The 22,013-nt window shown below is 35.0% G+C and overlaps 1 protein-coding gene across 4 annotated transcripts in view; it reads right to left on the bottom strand.

Annotated features, from left to right (window-relative positions):
* NKAIN2 (sodium/potassium transporting ATPase interacting 2) overlaps window positions 1-22,013 on the bottom strand; it is a 994,258-nt gene that overhangs the window by 505,179 nt on the left and 467,066 nt on the right. For all 4 annotated transcript variants that reach the window (XR_451808.2, XR_009005207.1, XM_057527951.1 and 1 more), the window contains one exon: window positions 14,598-14,735. Coding sequence is in view for 2 of the 4 variants with exons in the window: in XM_057527951.1 (XP_057383934.1) it covers window positions 14,598-14,735 (138 nt within the window). In the remaining 2 variants the exon portion in view is untranslated. The remainder of the gene's footprint in view (window positions 1-14,597; window positions 14,736-22,013) is intronic.

Below are 22,013 nucleotides of genomic sequence, written 5' to 3' on the forward strand. Positions count from 1 at the left end.
CAAAATACTAAAATCTTTACATTTAAATTCAGCAACTTGACTGAGATTCCTGCAGTTGCCAGTTATATTTAACTGTCTTAGAGAGTCTTATGAATACAATAAGGATATAAAATAAATACTATTAACATTAGACATAAATGAAAAAAGTTAATTTTTTTAAAGATATCACCCAAAAAACTCAAGAGATGCTAGGAAACCTTTATTAATAAGATAATTTGAAAATGGTAAATATGCCAAAGCAACATATTTTCTCCATGTTAATAATAAGCACTTAGAAAGGGGAAAATATTCCATTCACAATTGTTATAAAACCTACAATAGTATATAGAAATAAACTTAACAAGAAAAGTATAAAATCTACATGAAAAAAGCCTACAAAGTCTTATTGAAAATCAAAATAATACAAGAGAAATGAAATGGCATACCAACTTGTTGGATGGGGAACCTAAAACTCATAAAGTATCTCTTTCATAAAATTAATTAAAAAAAAAAGTAATTTCAATTATAGTTCTAATAGGTTTAATATTTTGAATTGAATATAATAATTTTAAAATTAACATTAAAGAATAGATATTGGAGGATAGCAAAAGAAAATATGAACAGATGGAAGACTTGTTTTACCATCTGTTAGAACACATTATAAACCCATTGTAGTCACTAATTGGGTAGTGACAGAGTACACAAATGAATCAGTGGACTAGAATAGAGAGCTGAGAAAAAAAAATCCAGCATATATGATAATTTAATGTAAACAAATAAGATATTTCAATTATTTGGGGAAATAAATGGTGGCACAAACTGTTACCCATTGGAAGAAAATAGTGTTGGTGCCCCATTTGATATTAAATACTACAATATGTTCCAGATGAATTAAGAGTTTATTATAAAAATTAACAATAAATATCTTAGAAGAAAATATAGGAGATTAAATGTGTAGCTGAGAGTGGGTATATCTTTATTACCAAGACAGGAGACTCAGAATCTATAAATATTTTACTAGATAAGAATTTTAAAAAATTATTTTCGCCAAAGAGACCAATATAAAAACACATAGCATATGAGAGATTTGAGGAAATTTTCAATACACATTGAAGAATGATGGGTTAATTTCTATAATATTAAAACAACTTAATGTCTCTAAATACAAACTAAAAAGGACAAGATAAACATCTCAAAAAGTGCACAAAGATTTGGACATTCTACACATTGTAAATTGATTTAACATATTCAAAGAACGATGCAGCCTTATATAATTAAATAGAAAATGTTGATGGTAAGTAAAAGAAAAAAAATGTATAACATTATACTAGATTTTAAAAAAATGTGTGGACATTAAAATATAGGAAAATAGATTTTAAAAAATGATAACAGTGCAATTATCTCTGGTTATCAGCATTTTGAATATGTTTTGGTTTCATTTTTATACATTCTTAATTGCTTTTTTGTACCCAAATACCCTTGTCTTTAGTCTTCTCAAGGTTAGTAACTGGCATTACATTCCATCAGTTGCTATTATTCAAGTGTAAAGGTAGAATAATTGTCAGCTTGGTAGAGAATTTACTAAATATTACTAAATATATAAAGTATAAATACATATGCATTTGACACTATTACATTTTGATTGGGACCGTTTCAGAAGCAGCCTTCATGCCAGAGATCTGTCGTTATTTGAACCTTTATTGCTAGTGATTTCTTGACTGTTATACCTGCAACACCTGGCAATGAGATCCCTGTAGAGGTGGTCACTGAAATTAAGATGATTCCTGATTCCTGGTTGTGTATGATTTTACATCAAAACCCCCAGGAACTACTGAATGGGAGTAATAAATTTCTTGTTCTATTAAAGATATATATATATATATATAGAGAGAGAGAGAGAGAGAGGGAGAACTTTCATATTGTAACATCTTTCTGTGACCTATTACTTACTGCCTATATACTGCCTGTCTTCCCCATAAGAGCTTGGATTTGGTCTTTTCAGTGTTGAATCCACAGTGTCTAAGAAGAGTGTCTGGCACAAAGTGCTAGTAAATATTTGTATAGTGAAAGAATGAAGAATTACTTTTATTAGTTTTGTCAGAAAATAAATCTAGAAAGTTTTCTTGTCTGTTTGTTTTGGAAAACTTTGTCAGTTCACACACTTAGTCTTAAAATTATGTGCATCCAATGTTTAAGTTCATCAGGACCTCAAGATAAAACAACCTAATGCATAAGGAAAGCATTACTATTCCCAGGATTGGGATGAAGGAGAGCAGAATATGACACCCCAAAATACGCCACTTTGGCATATTGATTATTTTGAATTAGTTATTCGAGAAAAAGCCGGTGCAAGAGGAACCCTCCTTTGTCCTCTTGAAAGCAGGAAATAAATCTCCCATGTGAAAGGTACCCCCTATACCAGGACAAAGAGAGACATTCTTATCACCAGAGACAGGGAATTTACGGCCAAGAAGGCTGTATAAACAAACCTTGTTACTTCCTCACTAATTTACTACCCCAATGCAAAACTTCTTTGCCTTATCAATTCTTCACAAATGCACTGTTTCTTTCTCTAAAAGGCATAAAAACTGCCTGCTTTGGTCACTTCTTTGAGTCTCATATTTTTAATGGATTCCTATAGGTAGAAAGTTAAATTTATCTTTCTCCTGTTAATCCATAATTTAATTATTATTATTATTTTTTTTTAATTAATTTATTTATTTTGGACTGTGTTGGGTCTTCGTTTCTGTGCGAGGGCTTTCTCTAGTTGCGGCAAGCGGGGGCCACTCCTCATTGCGGTGCGTGGGCCTCTCACTATCGGGGCCTCTCTAGTTGCGGAGCACAGGCTCCAGACGCGCAGGCTCAGCAATTGTGGCTCACGGGCCTAGTCGCTCCGCGGCATGTGGGATCTTCCCAGACCAGGGCTCGAACCCGTGTCCCCTGCATTGGCAGGCAGATTCTCAACCACTGCGCCACCAGGGAAGCCCCCGTAATTTAATTATTAAACCAGCCAAATAACCTAGAAGGGAGGAAGGGAAAAGTTTTCCTTCCCTACAGAGACAAGAGAGATTTTTCTTGTGAGTCTGTTGACAGCAATGCTTTTAACAAAATCTTTACAATGAATAAAGGTCATAAGTCTGTTTCTCATAAAATCACTTAATGTAGGTTAATTGACATATTGCTAAAACGCAACTCAGGAGTAAAAACTATCCTGCGAACGGCAGTGATTTTGAGGTTTTCCTGAAAAGCACTAGGCATGCAGATAATCTATAATACTGGCTAACTGGAGGCCCATGGACTTTAATGGACAGTCCGCTGGTGGTTAGAATGATACCAGGAAGCTGAGAAGTAGACAAGACTTGTACTTGACTAAACCACACACCTAGGCACACAGGTAGGCTAATGAAGTTCAACAGCAGAATCGTGGTTCTCCGCTACAGAAAATATCGGGTTTACCCTTACAGACAAAAGGACAATTTACGTCCTACAAAATCTACACCATAAAAATTTGCTGCATTTCGTTGTAAATTAGACAATTGTTTTGGGTATACGTACTCAAACTGCTTCTTTAGTCATTAAAAAGAAAAACCAATAAATAAACAAACAAAAAAACACCCCAGAATGCCAAGACACTGGTTGGTAAACCTTGCAAAATAAACTGGTTATAAAATGTACACATAAGTAATTATATGACATTATGCATAAGGTAACTATCTATAGGCTTGTGAAATATTTGGAGGTTTCTCCCCCAAAGGCTGACTGTAATTTTAGAAAAATAGAACTGTTACTACATTTTTGGTACTAATTCTAAACATACCAGGTGTCTAATAAAGGCACTCAGTAAAGGCACTCTTAGTTTAGGATGATAAAATCATGTCATCTACATATTAGATAATATTTACCATTTTTATCTAAAAGTGTTATCAAGTTATTAGGGAACAGTTTACAAAGGGTCTGAGACATATCCATATCTGGTCACACCCATGTAACTAATAAGACAATGAAAGTTTAGAACTGAATTCTTAAAATTTTCCCCCAAATTATTCATCTTGCTTTAATCATTGCGTTGTCAAATGACTCCACCATTGCCCAGTCTCTTCTTGAAGACATCTACAAACATATCTGTCTTTTCATTTCTCCTTCCCCACCATGTTGCTAGCCATTTAGGACCACTACCTATATAAAACCCTTTAATTGTCTACAGAATGTCTTATATAAACAATTTAGCATGGTCAAGTATTTTCTTCACAATCTGGTCCCTAGCTACATATTTAGCCTTACTTTTAATCAGTCCAGCCTCTGCGTAGCAGCCATGTGTACCTGATATAAATCAATAAAAATACAATTATATATTTAAACACCTCCATGTTTTCACTTCTGTTACCTTTGCCTGAAATTCTCCGCTCTTCCTGTCTTTTCCATGATATACTATTCATACTTTAAGTCTTAGTTCATGTGTCATTTTGTCTATGAAGCATCTCCTGAACCTTTCCAGCCCCCAGGTTTACTTACCCAACCTGTTCTGGGGATCTTGTGATATCCTTTACATACTTCTCTCATAGTATTTATGAAAAGCATTGTGTTTACATGGTTACATGTTTCTTTCCCCCTCTATTAAAATGTAAACATTTGGAGGCTTTGTTTTTATGGTATGCCTTTTGCATAGCATAGTGCTTACCATATAATAGACAATCAATTAATGGCTTTTTCAAGGGTGAAGAGATTCAGTCATTGGATTTCCACACCTTTGTATAACAAAGCCGCCTGCTCAGATCTCACTGAAAAAAGGAAATGATTCCAAAGTAACATATGTTTAATGCACTTTAATAGTTATTGTTCCACTTTAGATTCAAAATGGCAAACTGAGCATGCAGCCTGTACAGTATTGCTAAAATTATTAGCAATAAAACATCAGCAGCAGAGCTATTTCTGCCAATTGCTGGAAGAGGAAGACCAGACATTTAAGTGCTGACTAATAAGCAGAGTGGAGCAACTGGCAGTCCAAAATGTATACGGAGGGGCAGTAGACACAAAGGAAGCTGAACTACTAGGCAGAATTCTTTATAATCTGAGACTTGAGGAAGGAACATGTGAACAAAGGGGAGTGTAAACGTGGGCTGGAAAACAGAGATAGTTCCTCCACCACCTTTAGAACCAGACAAACATTTAATCCCCTAGAGAAAATATGAGATTTTTTAATAAGTAAATAAACAGTTATAATACCTAATAACTATTAAATGAAATGATCTGGGGATAACAAAGTCAAATGTTCAAAAGCATAGAAAATCATCAAAATGATAGATACATACAAAGTCCAGAGTTGAAGGTATTCGTGCTTTCAAATCAAAAGGGCCTACAAAGTTTTCAGTTAGGTCCACACTTAGACACCTCATTTGGAAATGGTAAGACAACACGTATGAAATGAATATTTCAAGAATTTTTAAAAAGTTATCTAGGAATGAAGAACAGATCAATATCAGACTTCCCATGAGTAACATTGCTTCCTAGAATACAATTGAACAATTACTTCAGTGCTTGAAGGAAAATTGATTCTCACCCCTGAATTCGTCCTCTAGTAAACCTATTACTCAAGTGTAAAGATAGAATAAACTCAGAAAGCTTACCTCGTGAACATGTTTTTTCAGGAATTTGGGTGAAGAGTATCATAAAGAAAATACATAGGATCTAAGAAAGCTTGAATCTAACTCAGAGGGGTACAGAGCAGGGAAGATGGATGTGTAATAGGCCTGGAGATTCACCAATTTAGACAGGAGAGGATAGGGTACTGAGAGGGAAATCTCCAGGGAAGAAGAGCCTAGCCTAAAAACAAAAAGCCACAGATAAAATCATGGTCAAATCTAAAGAAAATGGTCTAAATTCAAAGAGGAAAGCAGTGGATTTCCAAAATACAAATAGAATAAGAATTGGAAATATACTTAGGATACACTTCTTAAAAAAGGCTTTTTCTTACTTTCAAGAATAAAAGAAAGGCAAACTCCAGTGGATAGGGGGAGAGAATTTCGGGGGGAGGGGCTGTCAAAACAAAGTGTGATCCAAAAATAAACTCGAGTAAAATGATTTTGCTTTTACAGACCCTCTGAGATGTCTATATATAGACCACAGAAGAACTATAGAGACTAGGAACAGCTGGAGAAGGGTAAGGAAGAAGACTTTTAAGTCTAATTTTACATTTTGATTTTTAAAATTCTGCATAAATTAATTTGTTTTTTATTTTAGGAAAGAAATAATACACACATATGTGTGTGTGTGTATGTGTGTGTGTGTGTGTGTGTGTATATATATATATATATATATATATATATATATATATATATCTCATGTCTCCTCTCAAAATTTTTTTCCAAAAATTATTAGATGACTTACAAATAGGAACTTAGATTGTTACAATGTAATTACTTATATTTGCCACATTCTAGAAATCTTTAGTCACAGTCTAACACCAGAATGTGAGCACAAAGTTATCTTCTTGTAGAAGAAATGGCCCACAATTCCCTAAGGGAACGCATCCTTTTGAGAATAAATTGCATTCACCATGTTGCATTATTACATTTATTTTAGGACTACAGGCTAAATCCATAAAACTTGTAATGATTTTTTTTTTTCCCCTTCCAGGCTTATGAGAAAAGACTTAGTTTCACGATTACTGTAAGTCATTAGAAGCAATGTTAATTTACTACTATCTCAAGTCTTTTCATCTCTAATCTACATTGATTTTCTGTCCTGAACAGAAAGTGTGCATTTTTAATGCTTTAGCTGCAATACATTTTCTTTTGGGTAGTTTTTTTTCCTGCAAAAAGTGAATAAAAGACTCAAAACAACTGCTTAAGCATAGATTAATAATTTCCTAGACATGACTGAAAAGAGTACCCAAATTTTTAGGGAGGTAACGTTACTAGAGTGAAAGAAGCACATGACCTGGAAATAGGGCCCATAACCTACTTCTCATTTATTGCTGTTGGTTATAGTCTCCATGGGGACCTGGGCTCCTTGAACACTTAAAATTCAAATCATGGCTGATTATCAGTACATAGTAAATTCCAAAAATGTAGAGTCTGTTTTTTTTTTTTTTTCCGTCACACAAATTGAGTTTGTGACTATTTGCTTTTACAGACCCTCTGAAGAGTCTATACATTTCCTGAATCACCGTAACAGAATGTTTTCACAAAATAGGTCTTAGCTTTGTTTTCTGGTGCTCCAGGCACCTTGTGGCCCTCAAGACTTGCCCAGGATGACATGGGGATCCTTTCCTTTTAGTATACTGGCTCAAGGAAAAGCAAAATCAAGGAAGTCAATGCAGGTGGTGATTTGTCTGAAGCTGTCTCGTTACTGTCTCTCTATGCTGTGCCCTCCCTCCATGGAGAGAAGGATGTGTGTCAATTCACAAAGCAATACTCATTGACAAGCACATATTAATACTTTAAAAAAATAATTGTAGAAAAACAAACAAAAAACCAAAAAAGAGTGGCCCAAATTGAGGAACAAAAGTTTAGTGCTCAGCAACAATCTGAAATCATCCATCTAAAACTTTAATATGCAAACTAAAAGTAGTATTCAATTCTTCATTATTTTGGAAGAATGAGTAGGGGTCTAATGACAGTCTAATAGTTCATTATTTTTAAAACCCAAGGAATGAAGATTCACGAACAATGGCTTTTCTTTCTAACCATCACAGCCCTGCTTCCTGAAATTAGCTTTAACCACGTTATTTTAATCTCTTGATTTTTCGGTAACAAAACAGGAAGCCAATCCCAATTTTTCCCACTCATTTAATTTTGGATTAGCTATTGTAGTTTTTCATGGAAAAACTCTGCAATAGGTACAATAATATACATACATACATACATATTTTTGGTATATAATATGGGTGTTTTTTCAGTTACATAGAAACAAACTCTCCCATCAGTTATTTGAAGCTCTTTGCAAATAAATGTGGAAAGAGATACTTTTGTTCTTAATTAATATATATATATTATACATAATTATATATATTAAATATTATATATATAATATATATATAATTTATATATATTAGATGTAAATTATGTTATATATGCATATGTACATATGCATACATATGACTTACCATTATTAAAATGCTGATTGTCATAAGAAAATGTTTTTAAATACCATTCTAATTCACTATTTCTGGAACTTAAGAATTCCCTATGATATTGTTCTTCTGCAAAAATATCCATCGTTGAAGGTTTTGTGTTCTTAATTCTTGAGATATAAGGTCATTTCCTCACTAAATACAGAGCTAAAAACATAATCCTTCATACAGGGATGGCAGAGCACAATTTAAAATCTAAATGATCTTCAAACTGCAAATGTCATGATGGATTTTGGACTTGCCAATAACTTAACAAAACCTGTTTTCATTTGTCAGATAAATTGTGGCCCTCTGAGCTGTGCACCTAAAAGACAGTTCAGTACAGTGGTTAAGAGCAGGGGTTTGGTTAAGAGCATGGGTCCACATCCTGACTGTGCTATTTCCTAGTCATATGAGTTTGAACAAAAATTTTATAAAGTTATTGTGAGTTCTGTAGGATTTGTAGAGGAAGGTGTCTAGTAGAATCTGTGGATAGTAATGGAAGTGGTAAGAAAAAAAGAAACATGATTCTTATAAATATTACTGTGATTTTGGTATGCTGTCCTTTTCTCTGTTTTTATGAAATCTGAGTAATGGATTTTTAGCTATTTTGAATTTATTTCTAGTTTTGGGATGAGTTTCATCGACCAAGCCAGTGGTTCCAAGCTCTATAAATTATTCTTTTTTCTTTCAAAAATAACTTGGTTAAATAGAGAGAAACAAAGCAAGGGAGGGAGGGAAGGAAGGAAGGAGAAGGACAAAAGGAAAGAAGGAAGGAAGAAAGGAAGGAAAGAAGGAAGGGAGTGAGGAAGGAATGGAGGGAGGGGAAAAAAAAATTGAGAGTTATGGCAACATGTCTTGTGGCAATATCACCAAACAAATTGCTGTGCCTTCACCAGGTAGGAACCTACACACACCTCAGATTATTTTAGACAGTTTAAAGCAGTACAACTCATTAACATTTTTGGTCATTAACTAATAACCACTGGATATCTCAAATCATGTTCTGCTTGCCAGCGTCTTTAGCCCAAATGAAGATGCATTTGGCAATTCCATTTATGACATAAGGTAATTCTTTCATGGGAGCCATTTGTATGTATTTATGTATGAATTATTCCACCAGAATTAATCTGGCCTTTTCTTTGGGACTCTCGATGCTATAGAGAATTATACAGTACAGATAATTTCTATGGATTCTTGCTTCAGATTTCCTTTGCTTGGAATTGAAAGCAGCTATTTAATTTTACTTCAACATATTATATTCTTTGAAATGACAGAGGCCCTCAAAGGGTACTAACGAGTTCTTGTCCTAATTAACTGTTTTAAATTTAAAAATTTTTCTTCTTTGCTCTTATGAAATAGAAGACTAGTAGAGGAAAAAACTCATTACCAGTGCTCTTTAAATTTTATTGGTTGCTACTGTGCTCAGTGTTTCAGAGGATGTCCACATGCTTTTTTTTGAGGGGGGGGTAGTTTTCAATTAAACAGAATAAAATGTCCCATCAATAAACTGAAACTCTACAAATAGCAAATGTGGAAAGGGATACTTTTACCTTAGACTCTATTTCAGGGCATATGCCTTTTTGTTTTAGCAAAATTAGCCCTAAGGATAATGAAGACATCATTACACTTTTCAAAATGAAATTTAAAGCAATAGAAGATACCACGAAGGGAAAGGGAGTTAATTTTAATAAGAGAAAAGTAATAAAAATCAAAATGAAATTGATATTTAAAGGGTAAATAACTTTACTATGTGATCCAAATATAAAAATTGTTATGATAAACACTAAGACTCCATGGAAAAAAATGAGCAAACACAAAATGACAGTCCCTCAAAAAGGAAATAAAAATGGTTAATGAATATATGAAAAAGCCCAACTCAGTAAAATAAGAAATGCAATAAAAAATGACACTTTTTCTCCTAGTAGATTAAAAAATATGAGAACAGATAATATTCAGGGTTAGCAAGAGGGCAGAGAAATACACTCTGCTGTACATTGGTGGTAGGATAATTCAATAAAAGGATTTTGGATTGGTAATTATCAATTATATACCAAAAGACTTAAAATTGTTCATATTATTTAGTTATATCTAGGTATTTCTCCTAAGGAATGAAATCAGAAATGAAGATGAGGGTATTTTTTTATGGAGATGATTATAGGGAAATATGTATCATAAAAACATGAAAATAGTATAATATATAATAATATATAACATACCATAAGATACAGTATATATTATGTTTCATAGTATAATATATAATAATAGTGTAAAAGGTTAAATGAACAATGAAATAGCCATATGAATTCCAAAATTGATGTCACATTAAATTAAAAAATTAATACACGAGATGTAGCATAATCAGATACATTTCAGTTGCACATAGGTGAAGGAAATGTGCAAAAACATCAATAAGTTTCACTTGTGAAATTATGAAAGTGCTTATCTCTATTTTTATACTAAATTGTTTTCTATTTCAATATAAAATGGCAAATATAGAAATCATAAAGGCTTACATTCTTAGGGGAGAGGAAAAGAAATTTCATGGTTAATATTTAAGTCTCCAGAGTACAGAGAGCTTATGGAAATTTCTTAACTGCAGCAGTACAGTGTTGTTAGTTACAGCTTGTCTCCAATGATGCATCTTCCTGCTAAACCCAGATCCTTCACTGACCAGAATTTCTGTCATCTATGATTCCATTCAAGTTTCTTTTAATTAAAATTCCTTTTATCAGACTGCCCTGGTGGTACAGTGGTTAAGAATGCTCCTGCCAATGCAGGGGACATGGGTTCGAGCCCTGGTCCAGGAAGATCCCACATGCCACGGAGCAACTAAACCTGTGCGCTGCAACTACTGAGCCTGCGCTCTAGAGACTGTGTGCCACAACTACTGATCCCACACGCCACAACTACGGAAGCCCACGTGCCTAGAGCCCATGCTCCACAACCACAACAAGAGAAGCCACCACAGTGAGCAGCCTGTGCACTGCAATGAAGAGTAGCCCCTGCTCGCCGCAACTAGAGAAAGCTCTCGCGCAGCAACGAAGATCCAACACAGCCAAAAAATAAAAATTTCTTTTATCATCTTTAGGCAAACTGAAAATTTTTGACTCCATTTTTATGGCAAATTCTCTATTTTCCTGAATCAACTTTTGACCTTCAACACGACATCATGCCACTAGATTCCATGAATTTGGTATACAGAAATGGTTTGTTATACAGAAATTACAGAGAAATAGATAACTAGAACAGAAATTGAGTGGTACTGTAACACAAACCTAAAACACACAGCATTAATTTTGAGACAAGGTGGCAGCTGAAGACCAGAAGGGCAGTGAGAAGAATCAGTGAAAACAGGAAAAACAGTAAAGAAATTGTTTTTGAGGACTGGAGAAAAGAGGACTCATGATAATTATTATTGGAACAATAAGCTTAACTATTGCCTGCAATAATTTTGAAGATAGAAAATATACCTATAAACTTGTGGATCTGGCTAAAGGGATATCCAAGCAAACAGTTGACAGTGTTATTTGTAATCTTTTAGCCATACATAACATGGTATAAGAGAGATGAGCTAAAGAAAGAACAATTCAGTTTTCAAGTAGAATTTAGAGGATATATTGCTAACTCAAGACTTTCTGGGTTGGAAAATAAAAGTTTCACATTTACAGCATCTCCAGCTGGCAAAAGATTTTCCAAGTAAGACACTGTTTCAAGAAAAAGAACAGATTAAGGATTCTGTCTGCAAGACAAGATCAAATCAAAGATGTAGCGCTAAGACACAGTGTTAAGACCTCAGAAAGATTTCAGAGATCCTTTCAATTATATAAAAGTTCTACATCTTAAATGTGTCCCACAGTATCCTTACTCTTATGTAATACTAGAGAGAGTGTCCTGTCTTGAAAACACAGGACACTCTCTCTAGTGGGTATGTATTTTATTTAAGAGGATTGATAGGGACCGAATAAAGGGACAAAGTAGGTGATTAAACAGTTAATCCCACTAGGGGATTGTAAGTAGAGAAAAAAGTATGGGAGACCCCCATAAGTTAATGATCATTCAAGAAAGCAGGTTTGCTTAACCACAAAACCATGGAGGCTTGCTTAGCAACAAAACCATGCAATAGAAGCATGAGACATGCCCCCAAACAATAAACAATGGTGGCATGAGACCCACATCCCGCCCAGTGAGCTCAGTAGGTTAATGATTCCTAGGACACGCTCCTCTGCACTCACTAAAAACAAAAATATAAAGAAAAGGTAACATTATACTAAAACCCAAGATGATTTCCCATTTTTAGCATATGTTACCACCTTTTTTGCTCATTTCCATTGCACCACTGACAGTCCTGGCTTGACCAGGTAGGGACAAGAAAACTCCCCCACACAACATGGAGGAGGAGTTGATGATAGAAGCTTGCCATCTACTCGAGAATGAGGAAGAAGGTGGTCTTCTCCCTCCCTACTTTTCCTTTGATTATAAAACTGTAGCCCACTAAGTTCTCGGCGTGGCACCCTCTCGGCCACTTGCTTGTAAGTGTCACAAGTCTCCCATTCTAATAAATCACTTCTTATTTATCAATTTGCCTCTGGCTGAATTCTTTCTGCACTGAGACATAAAGAACCAGAGCTCCCCGGAGCCCCCCCCCCCACCCCAGAATGCCACCTAGTGGTTTCGGGATGGGATTATAATTTGGTACACAGAAATATCACACAAAAAAATTTAAGAGTTGTAGCAGCTTAAAATAAAAGTGGCGGAAAGAGTTCAACCAATAGCTTACAACACCGTGCTCTATTTTAAATTGCCTATCAGCCTATTTCTAGTATATACAGTTCAGTATTATTTTCAAATGATAATAAGCATAAAAATATTATAGCTAACATTTACTGAGCACTTTTTAAATACCAAGCATTGTGCCGAGATCATTTATAGAATATCCCACTTACTCCTCAAAAAAAACCCAAAAACAAACACAAAAAAACCTTTTAAACTGTTCAAACATTTTGATCCACACCTAGATTTTCATTCCAGGAACTTTATCACAAAAAGAGATGACATATTTATATGATGATACTCAGAGCAACATTATTTATTAGAATAAAATCATGGAGAAGCCTCAAAGTCTAATGAAAGAGGAAAGTTAAATTGAGAATCTTTCACATGATGGCTTATAATGTATCAACTGAAGCATATGAGTCGCTATAACTATTGCTTTCATTTTTAATGTAAAAAATCTAAGGATTGGTCAGGTTATGCTGTCCAAAGTCACACAGAAATTGGTAGATGAAAGATTTCAACCCTGGAATTATGACTTCAGAAAACCCACTCCCGAGCACTGTACCACCTTCCTTATATTGGATCAAGTTACAATTTATAAAAGAAAGTAAACACTACTCTCATATCTTATGCGTTGAGAAACTTCACTCTGCAACAGAACACATCCTACTTGTAATCTTGTGAAAAGTATTACAAGATTTACAGGAAACACACCCTTAGAGGTGACATACACTCATTTCTGGGTATGTTCCCAGAGGAGAAGACTATGGGCTTCTGACTCAGCCTTAGCCAGACAGTGGATATCTTGATCCCAGCTGCCACCACATTGCCTGTTTCAGTGCCAATGAGCTTTATCTGGGCCCCAGATGACAGAGAGAGAACAGGTCATAGGAGGGCATCTTTTATGTTAAGGAGGCTTTCGTGAAACCCGAGAAGGCCTGCTGGTTTGTGTTGAATAAGGCAGATCTTTAGCTACACTGTCTTATATAAATGCCTTTACCAAACTTTTGCTTTATAACTTAAAATAAATGCCTATGGATTTTTGCTTTGTCAAAAACAGAAGAAATAGAAAAAAATGGATGACACTAAAAAAATCGACATTAATGAAGAGCTATAGCTGAGATCTGAGGCACATACAAGAGTAAAAAATCTTAAGTTATGGTTCCCATAGCAACTGCAACACAGTTGCATTTCACTTTTATGTTAAGTACGTTTAACTTGAGTGGGAATGCAAAATACGTCCTCTGAGCCAAAAAGAGAATTATGGAGAACACAGAGACCATGTTCCAGACTATTCTGGCTTTCAAGTATGTCAAATATTAACCCTAATATGTATTAACATTTTCCCATCAATACTATATGTTCATTTGTATTAATTTTAAACTACCTTTATTCAATTCATAAAATATAATTATTTAAAATGGGAAGAAGTCCCATTAAAATCTGTTAAATCAGAAACCATGACTTTACAATTCGTACATATAGCAGCACTGTCCTGCTTGTAATTACAAGAGAATACTGGCTGAAAGTACAATTTATGAAAATACAATTTGATTCCATTCACTGCCAAGTGTTTTAAGCTTGACATTTTTAATTACTGTAGATATAATCTGAAACTATATAAACAAACACATGGTGCTTTAAGCAAAGGATATACATAAAATTTTTCAAGACATTTGTAGTTTGCATATTTTTCTCTATTTCAATAATAAAAAGCAGGAAGGGTACTTACTCCTGTTATGTAACGAGGTCTATATTGAATAGTTCCAAACAAACCAAGAATGACGATAATAATATGTACAAAATTTGCCAGGATAGGTGCCCACTGATATCCAAGGAAGTCAAATATTTGCCTCTCCAGCACACAAACCTAGAATAGCAAAACAGGATATATAGATAAGCACAGTGATGAGAGAAAATAAAGGATCACACTGACATTATAATTAGCAATTGTAACTGTGTTACCATATCTGGCATTTGTCTTTAACAGTGAGAAAGACATTTTTAGGTATATTTCAAAGGAAGACTCTGGAAGCCGTGGATCCAGAGACAGCTACAATCCTTTCAGGGATGATTTTATGGAGGCATCAAGTAGTATTCGCAGGATGTCATCTGTGCAGTCACAGGATAAATTATATTGTCATATGCACTGTCAAACACTTGAAGTCATCAACCACCAAGTTCGGGAAATGACGTCCACACGAAGGGCTTGTTGTTAGGATCTGCTCAAATGTCACTGTATAAGTTGGGAATAGAACAAAGGGGGTTGATGGAGAGGAAAAAGAATTCTTTGGCAAGTCAAGAGACCAGATTCTGGATGTCGACCTGCCACTAGGCAGCTGTAGTGCCCCAGGTAAGTCATTTCCTTTCTCTGGGAGTCTGATTTGATTCCTCATTTGTAAAATGTAAGACTTTGACTAATATCTAGGGTCCTTCTAACTTTAATAGTACTAGATTATAAATCAAATGTGACTTTAAAAAAAAATCATATCCAGTTACCTATAGGAACCAGGAAAAAGAAGGGCCCTGAAAGAAACTTAAAACAATTTTTTATTTTAAAAAATAAAAATAAAGCATCACTGTTATAAAAACAAGAAACTTAAGGCATTTCAAATTCTTCCATATTCATCTGTGCTTACAAGTTTACAATTAAGTCATATGTAAAAATCTAGACAGTGGGGGAAAATAAGCAAAACCAATCAACCAACCAACTCACCGACCAACCAAACAACACCCTGAGATTGGTCAGTAGTCCAGAAGTGCCACTTTATATTGACAAGTGAAACCTGAATAGCTGACAAGCCTCTCATCAGATCTAACAAAGCAAAAGGGAATGGTGTGAATTAAACTCAGCTTTATTTTTCCTGCCTGCCCTCAGGTGGAATGATAACAAACTGTCTGTTCCTAGTAAAACACTGTAAAAGGACCTGATGTTAAGCACGGAGATTCAACAATTGTTTTTCAATTAGCTTTTAAAGGAAAATGATTTTAAAACCCCTAAGTCACTAACTATGCTTTATCACTCTGCTTTAATGATATTTCTTGTCAGAAGGACACACTAACTCTCCAAACAGACGGTTTGCTTTTAAATTAAATACCTGTAGCCTAGGTTTGAAGACTTCTTGAATGACCTTATTCCCACTGCAGTTGTTTAACTGACAGCACATTTTCTCATCAGGCATTGAAGGAGAAAATAAACTCATGACAACTGTTTGCATGACGCCTCTATTTCCTAAGACACACCAGGTACCATGTTACGCTGTAACTGTAATAGTCCAGCCTAAACAAATCTTAAGTTTCACTTAGTCTTGGCAGTGAATAAAAAAAAAAAAAAGAGAGGATCTAAGTCCAGGTCTGTTCTACTCTACATATTCTAAATCCAAAATACCCACCAGAGTCCCAACAGTGGAATTCAATATTCTGAGTGATTAACAAACAGACTGTCAGGGAATATGCACATAACCCAAGCCTCATAAACTTTGAACTGTCTCCTGATGAAACATTCCTTCAACTGTTATCATGCAGTCAACACTCCTTATAAAGGAGGCCCATTTGTGATGTTAAGCAGTATTACATACGCCTTGTTGGAATTCATCAATGTTACCAAAAGATAAGTGGTTGTTCTTAGCATTGCTAATTGTCTATATAAAATCTCCCTCTAACACAGAACTCTCTTATCCTTATCCTATGAATAAACAGTAAGTAGAAATGTAAAACAGCAGCAAGAAGAATGTAAACTCTATAAATTTTGAGCATCATAACTGTGGGGACACAGCAGGGAAAAAGTATAGAGGGTGAAGCGCATCAGTCAAACAGTGGGAAATCTCTCAATAAATGCTCCAATTATGGAAGAAAAGAGCAAGTACCATCGTTAATTATAACAAATATATAGATAATAATATACTCACTAAGTCTGCAAGGCTAAAATGAAGTTGCATCAACATTTATCAGCCTTTTTTTATGACAGAACTAATGGTTTCATCAAACATTACTTATGAGGTTATGCAGACTGAACAAGCTAATGTGCAATTCTTCACTTATAGTATTTCTGCTTTTTCCTCCTCTTTTTGATGGGTTCCTTAGTCATCCTAAGTAGCTTTATCACAGGTTTTACTGTTTAGAGCTAGGGCTGAAGAATGGAAGATTTCAGTAAGTATAAAGGGAATTAACAATTTACATAGTAGGTACAGTCCTTCCTAAGAATTCCTTCCAACAGGATGTATATTAACTATGAAATCACTAGGGGGTTGTGGAGTTAGAGGAAAGAGAATGTTTTCTTTTTTAATTTAATTGAATTTTTAAAAATTAAAGTATAGTTGATTTACAATGTTGTGTTAGTTTCAGGTATACAGCATGGTGATTCAGTTATACACACACACACACATATATATTCTTTTTCAGATTCTTTTCCCTTATAGGTTACTACAAAATAATGAGAATAATTCCCTGGCTATACCGTAGGTCCTTGTTGATTATCTATTTTATATATAGTAGTGTGTCTATGTTAATCCCAACCTCCTAATTTATTCCCTCCCTTTTGATAACCATACATTTTTTTCTATGTCTGTGAGTCTCTTTCTGTTTTGTAAATAAGTTCATCTGTATCCTTTTTTTTTTTTTTTTAGATTCCACATGTAAGTGATATCATATAATATTTGTCTTTCTCTGTCTGGCTTACTTCACTTAGTATGATAATCTCTAGGTCTATCCATGTTGCTGGACAGTATTTCATTCAGTTGGTATTCATTTCAAATGGCAGTATTTCATTCTTTTTTATGGCTGAGTACTATTTGTTAAAACACTTACTACATGCCAGACTTTCATACTATTCCTTGGTCATATATCGCCTCATTGAATCTGCACAAAACCCAGAGAAGTAAATATTATTGTCTTATTTTTCAGACTAAGAAATCTAAGATGTAGTGTGGCTATGTGATTTTCTTGCAGTCTCAGAAGTGGTAAGTGGTCCAACAGGAATGTAGGCGTTATGTGCATGGCCTGTGCTATGTCCTTGCTTTTGAACTCTTGCCACACTAGTCCAAAAAGGAAAAGCTTTCACAGATTTTGCTGGAGGCCTGGGCTGGGTACAGGATATATGTTACTTTTTTACCTTATTTATTGTAGAATAGTATAGAGAATCTCTTTGATCATACTTGTCACCTCATAACATTATATCATCATTGGTCAAGGCGGAGTTCCTTTTTGTTTTGTTTTGTTTATTTTCTTATTTGCCTCCTCCAACCCACGTTCTCAATGTTATTCCCCTCTCGCCCACTGGACTCTAATATACTTATTTTATGCCCTTTGAAACACCTGACATACAAATAGATGCATATAGCCTTGAAAAACATTACTGCTGTGGTTGGTGTGTATGGCATTTTCACATAAAAGGTCTTAGGGAATAAGTCTCTTTCATGCTTGTCTATTTTGCTAATTTTACATAATTTTTTTTAATGTTTATTTATTTATTTATTTATTTTCTTATTAGTCATCCATTTTATACACATCAGTGTACACATGTCAATCCCAATCACCCAGTTCATCATACCACCACCCCCACCCCCGGCTGCTTTCCCCGCTTGGTGTCCATACGTTTTTTCTCTACTTCTGTGACTCAATTTCTGCTCTGCAAACCGCTTATCTGTACCATTATCTAGGTTCCACATATATGCATTAATATATGATATTTGTTTTTCTCTTTCTTACTTCACTCTGTATGACAGTCTCTACAAGCACCCACGTCTCTACAAATGACCCAATTTCGTTCCTTTTTATGGCTGAGTAATATTCCATTGTACATATGTGCCACATCTTCTTTATCCATTCATCTGTCGATGAGCATTTAGGTTGCTTCCATGACCTGGCTATTGTAAACAGTGTTGCAATGAACATTGGGGTGCATGTGTCTTTTTGAATGATGGTTTTCTCTGCGTATATGCCCAGTAGTGGGATTGCTGGATCATATGGTAATTCTATTTTTACTTCTCTAAGGAAACTCCATACTGCTCTCCATAGTGGCTGTATCAATTTACATTCCCACCAACAGTGCAAGAGGGTTCCCTTTTCTCCACACCCTCTCCAGCATTTGTTGTTTGTAGATTTTCTGATGATGCCCATTCTAACTGGTGTGAGGTGATACCTCATTGTAGTTTTCATTTGCATTTCTCTAATAATTAGTGATGTTGAGCAGCTTTTCATGTGCTACTTGGCCATCTGTATGTCTTATTTGCAGACATGTCTACTTAGGTCTTCTGCCCATTTTTGGATTGGGCTGTTTGTTTTTTTAATACTGAGCTGCAAGAGATGTTTATATATTTTGGAGATTAATCCTTTGTCCAATGATTCATTTACAAATATTTTCTCCCATTCTGAGGGTTGTCTTTTCATCTTGTTTATGGTTTCCTTTGCTGTGCAAAACCTTTTAAGTTACATTAGGTGCTATTTGTTTATTTTTGTTTTTATTTCCATTACTCTTGGAGGTGGATCAAAAAATATCTTGCTGGGCTTCCCTGGTGGCACAGTGGTTGAGAATCTGCCTGCCAATGCAGGGAATATGGGTTCGAGCCCTGGTCTGGAAAGATCCCACATGACGTTGGGACATGGGCAGTTGGGCCTGTGAGCCACAATTACTGAGCCTGCGCGTCTGGAGCCTGTGCTCCACAACGAGAGAGGCTGCGATAGTGAGAGGCCCGTGCACCGCGATGAAGAGTGGCCCTCGCTTGCCACAACTAGAGAAAGCCCTTGCACAGAAACAAAGACCCAACACAGCCATAAATTAATTAATTAATTAATTAATTTAAAAAAAATATCTTGCTGTGATTTATGTCAAAGAGTGTTCTTCCTATGTTTTCCTCTAAGAGTTTTATAGTGCTCAGTCTTACATTTAGGTCTCTAATCCATCCTGAGTTTATTTTTGTGTATGCTGTTAGGGAGTGTTCTAATTTCATTCTTTTACATGTAGCTGTCCAGTTTTCCCAGCACCACTTATTGAAGAGACTGTCTTTTCTCCATTGTATATCCTTGCCTCCTTTGTCACAGATTAGTTGACCATAGGTGCGTGGGTTTATCTCTGGGCTTCCTATCTTTTTCCATTGATCTATAGTTCTGTTTTTGTGCCAGTACCATATTGTCTTGATTACTGTAGCTTTGTAGTACAGTCTGAAGTCAGGGAGTCTGATTCCTCCAGCTCCGTTTTTTTCCCTCAAGATTGCTTTGGCTATTCGGGGTCTTTTGTGTCTCCATACAGTTCTTAAGATTTTTTGTTCTAGTTCCGTAAAAAATGCCATTGGTAATTTGATAGGGATTGCATTGAATCTGTAGATTGCTTTGGGTTGTATAGTCATTTTCACAATATTGATTCTTCCAATCCAAGAACATGGTATATCTCTCTACCTGTTGGTATCATCTTTAATTTCTTTCATCAGTGTCTTATAGTTTTCTGCATACAGGTCTTTTGTCTCCCTAGGTAGGTTTATTCCTAGGTATTTTATTCTTTTTATTACAATGGTAACTGGGAGTGTTTCCATAATTTCTCTTTCAGATTTTTCATCATTAGTGTATAGGAATGCAAGAGATTTCTGTGCATTAATTTTGTATCCTGCAACTTTACCAAATTCACTGATTAGCTCTAGTAGTTTTCTGGTGGCATCGCTAGGATTCTCTATGTATAGTATCATGTCATCTGTAAACAGTAACAGTTTTACTTATTCTTTTCCCATTTGTATTCCTTTCATTTCTTTTTCTTCTCTGATTGCCATGGCTAGGACTTCCAAAACTATGTTGAATAATAGTGGTGAGAGTCGACATCCTTGTCTTGTTCCTGATCTTAGAGGAAATGCTTTCAGTTTTTCACCATTGAGAATGATGTTTGCTGTGGGTTTGTTGTATATGGCCTTTATTATGTTGAAGTAGCTTCCCTCTATGCCCACTTTCTGAAGAGTTTTTATCAGAAATGGGTGTAAATTTTGTCAAAAGCTTTTTCTGCATCTATTGAGATGATCATATGGTTTTTCTTCTTCAATTTGTTAATATGGTGTATCACATTGATTGATTTGCATATATTGAAGAACCCTTGCATCTCTGGGATAAATCCCACTTGACCATGCTGTATGATCCTTTTAATGTGTTGTTGGATTCTGTTTGCTAGTATTTTCTTGAGGATTTTTGCATCTATATTCATCAGTGATATTGGTCTGCAATTTTCTTTTTTTGTAGTATCTTTGTCTGGTTTTGGTATCAGGGTGATTGTGGCCTCATAGAACGAGTTTGGGAGTTTTCCTTCCTCTGCAATTTTTTGGAAGAGTTTGAGAAGGATGGGTGTTAGCTCTTCTCTAAATGTTTCATAGAATTCACCTGTGAAGCCATCTGGTCCTGGACTTTTGTTTGTTGGAAGATTTTTAATCACAGTTTCAATTTCATTACTTGTGATTGGTCTGTTCATATTTTCTATTTCTTCCTGGTTCAGTCTTGGAAGGTTATACCTTTCTAAGAATTTGTCCATTTCTTCCAGGTTGTCCATTTTATTGGCATACAGTTGCTTGTAGGAGTCTCTTAGGATGCTTTGTATTTTTGCAGTGTCTGTTGTTACTTCTCCTTTTTCATTTCTAACTTTATTGATTTGAGTCCCCTCCCTCTTTTTCTTGATGAGTGTGGCTAAAGGTTTATCAATTTGTTTATCTTCTCAAACAACCAGCTTTTAGTTTTATTGATCTTTGCTATTGTTTTCTTTGTTTCTATTTCATCTATTTCTGCTCTGATTTTATGATTTCTTTCCTTCTGCTAACTTTGGGTTTTGTTTGTTCTTCTTTCTCTAGTTCCTTTAGGTGTAAGGTTAGATTGTTTATTTGAGATTTGTCTTGTTTCTTGAGGTTGGCTTGTATAGCTATAAACTTCCCTCTTAGAACTGCCCTTGCTGCATCCCATAGGTTTTGGATCGCTGTGTTTTCATTGTCATTTGTCTCTAGGTATTTTTTGATTTCCTCTGTGATTTCTTCAGTGATCTCTTGGTTATTTAGTAACGTACTGTTTAGCCTCCATGTGTTTGTGTTCTTTACGTTTGTTTCCTTGTAATTGATTTCTAATCTCATAGCATTGTGGTCAGAAAAGATGCTTGATATGATTTCAATTTTCTTAAATTTACTGAGGTTTG

The sequence above is a fragment of the Balaenoptera acutorostrata genome, chromosome 14, assembly GCF_949987535.1.
Source record: "Balaenoptera acutorostrata chromosome 14, mBalAcu1.1, whole genome shotgun sequence".
Classification (NCBI taxonomy): domain Eukaryota; kingdom Metazoa; phylum Chordata; class Mammalia; order Artiodactyla; family Balaenopteridae; genus Balaenoptera; species Balaenoptera acutorostrata.